At 37.5% G+C, this 9,158-nt stretch overlaps 2 protein-coding genes across 2 annotated transcripts; both read right to left on the bottom strand.

Annotated features, from left to right (window-relative positions):
* Positions 1–2,932: 2,932 nt before the first annotated feature.
* On the bottom strand, positions 2,933–6,218 carry LOC146944044 (uncharacterized). Its single transcript, XM_085742430.1, has one exon. The coding sequence runs from the start codon at positions 4,059–4,061 to the stop codon at positions 3,051–3,053; it is 1,011 nt and encodes a 336-aa protein (XP_085598556.1). The 5' UTR covers positions 4,062–6,218; the 3' UTR covers positions 2,933–3,050.
* A 16-nt stretch (positions 6,219–6,234) lies between these two features.
* Positions 6,235–7,977, bottom strand: LOC146944043 (uncharacterized). Its single transcript, XM_085742431.1, has one exon. The coding sequence runs from the start codon at positions 7,361–7,363 to the stop codon at positions 6,353–6,355; it is 1,011 nt and encodes a 336-aa protein (XP_085598557.1). The 5' UTR covers positions 7,364–7,977; the 3' UTR covers positions 6,235–6,352.
* Positions 7,978–9,158: the final 1,181 nt, after the last annotated feature.

Raw genomic sequence — 9,158 nt, 5'->3', positions numbered from 1 at the left:
CCTTACGTTTCAAGGCAAAAACAAAGGAACGAATCCACAAGAAAAATGAGCCAAACTACAACCACATGTATTTTCATACATTTTCCAAAGATAATAATTAACACACAAAAAGCTCAAGAACTCATAGGGTTTCATGTACATCTAAAATCCATATGAACACTAAATCAAGAAAAGGACCACAATCGGATACAAGAAATAAATGCATATATTTTTAGATTTTTAGAGGTGAAAATCTAACATAGAAAAATCAAACAAAGAGAAGAATTAAAGTATGTAACAATTTTTAGAGGGTTTTTAACGCAAAATAATAGTAAACAAAGAAAGGCAGGGAGGTGCAGTAAGCACCACTGGGAGGTGTAAACAGCTACATAAAACACATGAGAATACAAGCAATTGGGCTTAGCAAATCCAGCAATAGACTGGGTCGGTTTGGATTCTAGGAACCGGGTCAGGATCATGGGTTATGTGTGAAGTTGAAATGGATTAGGATCCTTTTTCCTCATTTTTACAGGACGCGTATTCTTTCTTCTTCTCAATCGTTCAACTTTTAAACATCCTTCTATTCAAATTTCGCAAACGAATCAAGAACAACAAACCAAACCGTTACGGGCAGATCTAACAAACATCAATGCAAAGTTTCGCGCAAAGCTTGATTTCAAAACAAACACAGAGAAAGATTAGTTCGAAAATGGAGATAACAACCCGATCTGGACTTAGAATGTTGATTTCAGATGATTTGTCTAAACACCGAAGCAGGATTCATACGTTACAGCAGATTCCAAACAAATCAGAACAAAAGCTTGAAGGGAACAAAATCTTGGAGTTAGATCGGAGGAAAACTTCACGTTTAAGCTTCATTGCATTTCGAGTCCGCTTCCGACATGTCCTTGTGCTTGATTAGGCTCTGATCTGCTCTTTGTAACACCCCGTTTTCCCAACATGAAAATTTCATTTAAAATCAGAGTATTTTGATCACAACGGAATGTCACATACTTCAATTAAATCATAAAATGGATAATAATAATTATCCTTCAAATTCAACATCATGAAAAATCTTAAATTATTGCAGCGGAAAATAGTTCAACATTTAAAAGTCTTGGCACGCAGGCCTTATTGAAAAATCTCATAAATTAGTTCATAAAAGAGACACGTAAGGAATAGAAGTAAAAGCAAGCCCCCATCCCGTTACGTATCAGAGCACCTAGACACCAACTGAGAGTCCACTCATGAACGCCTCTAATCTTTATTACCTGCACATTACCCACGGTCGAGGCAACATATACGCAGAAGGGGTGAGATTTCATAATCAATACATTAAGCATATAATCCAATAAAATGCATTTAACAACTTAAACATTAATAACATATCAACAATTAACAATTAGCATAATTTTTCATTACATAACAAATACAATCATCAATACCATTACTAATTCTCATCACAAATCATAATCAGCTTAACACTCAACTTGACGACACAACTCATCCTTGACCATGCAACTCTATCAACTCGACAACATCTTGACAACTTAAACATCATGAACCTCTTGATATGCAAATGCATTTGGTACCAATACAGAGCATCAAGCTCCCAACCAACTTATATGAGCGTAATTAGGCTCTTCAGGGCATCAAGCCCCCAACATAGTGAGCAAAAGCTCCAGGGCATCAAGCCCTCACCAATCATGTGAATGACTAAGCATTCCAGGGCATCAAGCCCTCAACCAACTTATATGAGTATGCAATGGACTCAACTTCCAACAACTTAGACAACGACGTGTACAACTCATACGACTCATAATCATGGACAACTTCTTAAATTCCAACAACATAGACCGACTCATGCAACCTCAAGACACTAACAGTCGACAACAGAAAACAGCAGCAACATACAGCAATTAACAACGCTTGAATGTGTTAACATTCACATAAGGAATTAATTACATCAATATAAATATCATAAAACATCATTATAGCATTCATGCAGCAACACTTCTAATTTTCAGTCACCATAACAGACTTCTGGAGCTTATGAAAGCATCCTAAACAGCTCTCTAACTTACTTCTAAGGTCATCTCAAGACTACACGTGCGAAAGGATCGCATCGGGACAATTTTGGGCAACTAACAGCTTAGCTCGCAGTGGCGAGTAACTTCACTCGCACTGGCGAGCAAAGTATGCATTCTGGGTTCCTACGTATTTACTCGCAGTGGCGAGTTATTCTGCTCGCAGTTGCGATCTCACAGGTCACTCGCAGTTGCGAGTTGCATTGCTCGCAGTTGCGAGTTCTGGGTTCTAGCTCGCAGATGCGAGTGTTCTTGCTCGCAGGTGCGAGCGATGAATGTCAGTACGGCCAGAAACCTAAAAATCACAACTTTTCACCTATATTCATGATTCCTTCACCCAATAGCATCTAATTATCATCTTAAGTCATATCTAAGGTCTGTATACTAATTTTGCATCAATCTAACATCTGTTCTTGATTTATTCATCAAAATTGATCCTAAACCTAATTCTCAATTCTCACCAAAACTTAACCTAATCATGCTAAATTCATCCTATAGAATTATACCCTTAATAATATTGAAAATTAGTCTCACCCTTACCTGGTTATGATGAAATCGCAGCTCTCCCTCTGGTTCTCCTCTTTTCTGACTTTTCTCCCTTTTTCTCCAAAAACGTACGTATTATGTTTTCTAACTTTTGTTGTCTATTTATCTCTCCTAATTACTCTTATCACTACTAATTGCTCATCTCACAACACAGCCCAATTTTTAATATTTTTATTTTATTTATCAAATCTTATTTTATTTAATAATAAAATAAGTCATAACAACATAACAACTTCACCACAACAAAATATCCCTCATAATTCAGTTATAAATCATATAACCCATTCAACTTCATAAATCATAAAATTCACACATATCAGTCATGAAAATCACGTAAATCATATATATAAATATATTTTTAAATAATCGAATAATTAAGACGGGCGTTACAACTCTCCCCAACTTATAGAATTTTCGTCCTCGAAAATTTACCTCAGATCAACGATCCTCACCCTCCGTCTGAGTACCAGATAAAGCAAACACCTTCCCACTAGCTTGAGCCTTCTTAGGTTTCTTGCACTGTGAACCCATGTGACCTTCTTCATTGCAATTAAAACACACCACATCATCATGCTTACACTCTATAATAGTATGTCCCTTTCTACCACAACGAAAGCATCGTTTCACCTCTCCAGTACAAGCATTACGCTTATGGCCCTTCTCACCACATGTGTAGCAAACAACCTCAGTATTAGTATCTTTCCTTCCCGGTTTCCTTTCATCATTCACCCTTTGACTATCCTTATCAGCAGGGGCATTGTAAGGCTTATAACGATTTTGTTGGTTCTTACTCTTCCGCTCATTCCTGATCTTGTAATGGGTAATAGTATCTTCTTCATAAATTCTGCAACTGCTCACCAGCTCGGAAAAATTACGGATCTGCTGATATCCAATGGCCCGCTTGATCTCAGGACGTAAGCCATTCTCAAACTTAATACACTTAGAAAATTCAGCAGTCTCAGCAGTGTAGTGTGGATAAAACTTAGCTAATTCCACGAACTTAGCAGCATACTCAGTCACCAACATTTCACCTTGCTTCAACTCAAGAAACTCAATCTCTTTCTTCCCGCGAACATCCTCCGGAAAGTACCTGTTTAGGAACTCCCTCCTAAACACAGCCCAAGTAACGACCGTATCATCTTGCTCTAAGTTAGGTAGAAGACTAACCCACCAGTCATCAGCTTCCTCAGATAGCATGTGCGTACCAAAACGCACCTTCTGATCATCAGTACATTGCATAACTCTGAAAATTCTTTCAACCTCCTTGAGCCACGTCTGTGCTCCATCAGGGTCGTACCTTCCTTTGAAAGTAGGAGGATGATTCCTCAGAAAAGTCTCCAACATTCTCACATCAGCATTAACACCAGCACCAGCATTTGGTTGTTGTCCTATAGCTTGGGCCACGGCTTCCAAGGCAGCAGCCATCGCAGCATCATTTCTTCCAGCCATTCTAGTTCTCTTATAACAGATAAGATTTGCAGCTTCCAGTTTTCTTCACTGCGCAACACACAACAATTAGAATAACACAATAAGGGTATCCTAACTGTTAAAACGACACAACTTGACTCACTACTTGGCCGGACGGACCGACCTGCTCTGATACCAATTGTAACACCCCGTTTTCCCAACATGAAAATTTCATTTAAAATCAGAGTATTTTGATCACAACGGAATGTCACATACTTCAATTAAATCATAAAATGGATAATAATAATTATCCTTCAAATTCAACATCATGAAAAATCTTAAATTATTGCAGCGGAAAATAGTTCAACATTTAAAAGTCTTGGCACGCAGGCCTTATTGAAAAATCTCATAAATTAGTTCATAAAAGAGACACGTAAGGAATAGAAGTAAAAGCAAGCCCCCATCCCGTTACGTATCAGAGCACCTAGACACCAACTGAGAGTCCACTCATGAACGCCTCTAATCTTTATTACCTGCACATTACCCACGGTCGAGGCAACATATACGCAGAAGGGGTGAGATTTCATAATCAATACATTAAGCATATAATCCAATAAAATGCATTTAACAACTTAAACATTAATAACATATCAACAATTAACAATTAGCATAATTTTTCATTACATAACAAATACAATCATCAATACCATTACTAATTCTCATCACAAATCATAATCAGCTTAACACTCAACTTGACGACACAACTCATCCTTGACCATGCAACTCTATCAACTCGACAACATCTTGACAACTTAAACATCATGAACCTCTTGATATGCAAATGCATTTGGTACCAATACAGAGCATCAAGCTCCCAACCAACTTATATGAGCGTAATTAGGCTCTTCAGGGCATCAAGCCCCCAACATAGTGAGCAAAAGCTCCAGGGCATCAAGCCCTCACCAATCATGTGAATGACTAAGCATTCCAGGGCATCAAGCCCTCAACCAACTTATATGAGTATGCAATGGACTCAACTTCCAACAACTTAGACAACGACGTGTACAACTCATACGACTCATAATCATGGACAACTTCTTAAATTCCAACAACATAGACCGACTCATGCAACCTCAAGACACTAACAGTCGACAACAGAAAACAGCAGCAACATACAGCAATTAACAACGCTTGAATGTGTTAACATTCACATAAGGAATTAATTACATCAATATAAATATCATAAAACATCATTATAGCATTCATGCAGCAACACTTCTAATTTTCAGTCACCATAACAGACTTCTGGAGCTTATGAAAGCATCCTAAACAGCTCTCTAACTTACTTCTAAGGTCATCTCAAGACTACACGTGCGAAAGGATCGCATCGGGACAATTTTGGGCAACTAACAGCTTAGCTCGCAGTGGCGAGTAACTTCACTCGCACTGGCGAGCAAAGTATGCATTCTGGGTTCCTACGTATTTACTCGCAGTGGCGAGTTATTCTGCTCGCAGTTGCGATCTCACAGGTCACTCGCAGTTGCGAGTTGCATTGCTCGCAGTTGCGAGTTCTGGGTTCTAGCTCGCAGATGCGAGTGTTCTTGCTCGCAGGTGCGAGCGATGAATGTCAGTACGGCCAGAAACCTAAAAATCACAACTTTTCACCTATATTCATGATTCCTTCACCCAATAGCATCTAATTATCATCTTAAGTCATATCTAAGGTCTGTATACTAATTTTGCATCAATCTAACATCTGTTCTTGATTTATTCATCAAAATTGATCCTAAACCTAATTCTCAATTCTCACCAAAACTTAACCTAATCATGCTAAATTCATCCTATAGAATTATACCCTTAATAATATTGAAAATTAGTCTCACCCTTACCTGGTTATGATGAAATCGCAGCTCTCCCTCTGGTTCTCCTCTTTTCTGACTTTTCTCCCTTTTTCTCCAAAAACGTACGTATTATGTTTTCTAACTTTTGTTGTCTATTTATCTCTCCTAATTACTCTTATCACTACTAATTGCTCATCTCACAACACAGCCCAATTTTTAATATTTTTATTTTATTTATCAAATCTTATTTTATTTAATAATAAAATAAGTCATAACAACATAACAACTTCACCACAACAAAATATCCCTCATAATTCAGTTATAAATCATATAACCCATTCAACTTCATAAATCATAAAATTCACACATATCAGTCATGAAAATCACGTAAATCATATATATAAATATATTTTTAAATAATCGAATAATTAAGACGGGCGTTACAACTCTCCCCAACTTATAGAATTTTCGTCCTCGAAAATTTACCTCAGATCAACGATCCTCACCCTCCGTCTGAGTACCAGATAAAGCAAACACCTTCCCACTAGCTTGAGCCTTCTTAGGTTTCTTGCACTGTGAACCCATGTGACCTTCTTCATTGCAATTAAAACACACCACATCATCATGCTTACACTCTATAATAGTATGTCCCTTTCTACCACAACGAAAGCATCGTTTCACCTCTCCAGTACAAGCATTACGCTTATGGCCCTTCTCACCACATGTGTAGCAAACAACCTCAGTATTAGTATCTTTCCTTCCCGGTTTCCTTTCATCATTCACCCTTTGACTATCCTTATCAGCAGGGGCATTGTAAGGCTTATAACGATTTTGTTGGTTCTTACTCTTCCGCTCATTCCTGATCTTGTAATGGGTAATAGTATCTTCTTCATAAATTCTGCAACTGCTCACCAGCTCGGAAAAATTACGGATCTGCTGATATCCAATGGCCCGCTTGATCTCAGGACGTAAGCCATTCTCAAACTTAATACACTTAGAAAATTCAGCAGTCTCAGCAGTGTAGTGTGGATAAAACTTAGCTAATTCCACGAACTTAGCAGCATACTCAGTCACCAACATTTCACCTTGCTTCAACTCAAGAAACTCAATCTCTTTCTTCCCGCGAACATCCTCCGGAAAGTACCTGTTTAGGAACTCCCTCCTAAACACAGCCCAAGTAACGACCGTATCATCTTGCTCTAAGTTAGGTAGAAGACTAACCCACCAGTCATCAGCTTCCTCAGATAGCATGTGCGTACCAAAACGCACCTTCTGATCATCAGTACATTGCATAACTCTGAAAATTCTTTCAACCTCCTTGAGCCACGTCTGTGCTCCATCAGGGTCGTACCTTCCTTTGAAAGTAGGAGGATGATTCCTCAGAAAAGTCTCCAACATTCTCACATCAGCATTAACACCAGCACCAGCATTTGGTTGTTGTCCTATAGCTTGGGCCACGGCTTCCAAGGCAGCAGCCATCGCAGCATCATTTCTTCCAGCCATTCTAGTTCTCTTATAACAGATAAGATTTGCAGCTTCCAGTTTTCTTCACTGCGCAACACACAACAATTAGAATAACACAATAAGGGTATCCTAACTGTTAAAACGACACAACTTGACTCACTACTTGGCCGGACGGACCGACCTGCTCTGATACCAATTGTAACACCCCGTTTTCCCAACATGAAAATTTCATTTAAAATCAGAGTATTTTGATCACAACGGAATGTCACATACTTCAATTAAATCATAAAATGGATAATAATAATTATCCTTCAAATTCAACATCATGAAAAATCTTAAATTATTGCAGCGGAAAATAGTTCAACATTTAAAAGTCTTGGCACGCAGGCCTTATTGAAAAATCTCATAAATTAGTTCATAAAAGAGACACGTAAGGAATAGAAGTAAAAGCAAGCCCCCATCCCGTTACGTATCAGAGCACCTAGACACCAACTGAGAGTCCACTCATGAACGCCTCTAATCTTTATTACCTGCACATTACCCACGGTCGAGGCAACATATACGCAGAAGGGGTGAGATTTCATAATCAATACATTAAGCATATAATCCAATAAAATGCATTTAACAACTTAAACATTAATAACATATCAACAATTAACAATTAGCATAATTTTTCATTAAATCACAACTTTTCACCTATATTCATGATTCCTTCACCCAATAGCATCTAATTATCATCTTAAGTCATATCTAAGGTCTGTATACTAATTTTGCATCAATCTAACATCTGTTCTTGATTTATTCATCAAAATTGATCCTAAACCTAATTCTCAATTCTCACCAAAACTTAACCTAATCATGCTAAATTCATCCTATAGAATTATACCCTTAATAATATTGAAAATTAGTCTCACCCTTACCTGGTTATGATGAAATCGCAGCTCTCCCTCTGGTTCTCCTCTTTTCTGACTTTTCTCCCTTTTTCTCCAAAAACGTACGTATTATGTTTTCTAACTTTTGTTGTCTATTTATCTCTCCTAATTACTCTTATCACTACTAATTGCTCATCTCACAACACAGCCCAATTTTTAATATTTTTATTTTATTTATCAAATCTTATTTTATTTAATAATAAAATAAGTCATAACAACATAACAACTTCACCACAACAAAATATTCCTCATAATTCAGTTATAAATCATATAACCCATTCAACTTCATAAATCATAAAATTCACACATATCAGTCATGAAAATCACGTAAATCATATATATAAATATATTTTTAAATAATCGAATAATTAAGACGGGCGTTACACTCTTTATTGTTGTCGTAACGTGATTCCGATCCGGTTCAGTTGCGTTTCTGTTCGGAGTTGCTGAGTTTAATTTCGCCGCCGTGAAAGTGTTGGAACCGGTTGAAGGTTGAGTACGGTTTATGAACAATTGTGTTTGTGGTGATAATTTGAAATTGGATGGAGATTGAGGAACCGAACCTGAATTGGTGTGGTGATAGATTTCGAATCTTGTGTTGGTGATAGTGATACGTTGAGGTTTACGATTTGTGAGGATTTATGATTCGATGAAAATTGGCGGAATTTGTGAGTTTGTGATGAATTTTGGGGAAATTATGGAGGTTGTTATGGTGGTTATGGAGGTTGAAGGTGGTGGTTGAAGGTGGTTATGGTGGAGATGTGGTGGTTATGGAGGTTGTTGAAGCTTTTGGCTATGGTGGAAGTTAGTTAGAGGAGAGAGAAAGTTGTTAGAAGAGAGGGAAAATAGAGAGAAAATAATTATGAACTTTTGTGATTTTTTTGTGGAATGATTGAAAAAAA

Source organism: Medicago sativa, chromosome 2, assembly GCF_051527215.1.
Source record: "Medicago sativa cultivar Bolivia chromosome 2, Bolivia_mono, whole genome shotgun sequence".
NCBI classification, from domain to species: Eukaryota; Viridiplantae; Streptophyta; class Magnoliopsida; order Fabales; family Fabaceae; genus Medicago; species Medicago sativa.
The sequence above is the reverse complement of the archived record's forward strand: the minus strand, read 5'-3'. Positions and strand labels throughout refer to the sequence as shown.

What these genes read in the sequence shown, in the direction of transcription:
- LOC146944043 (XM_085742431.1), bottom strand. Translation starts at nt 7,363, where the DNA reads ATGGCTGGAAGAAATGATGCTGCGATGGCTGCTGCCTTGGAAGCCGTG.
- LOC146944044 (XM_085742430.1), bottom strand. Translation starts at nt 4,061, where the DNA reads ATGGCTGGAAGAAATGATGCTGCGATGGCTGCTGCCTTGGAAGCCGTG.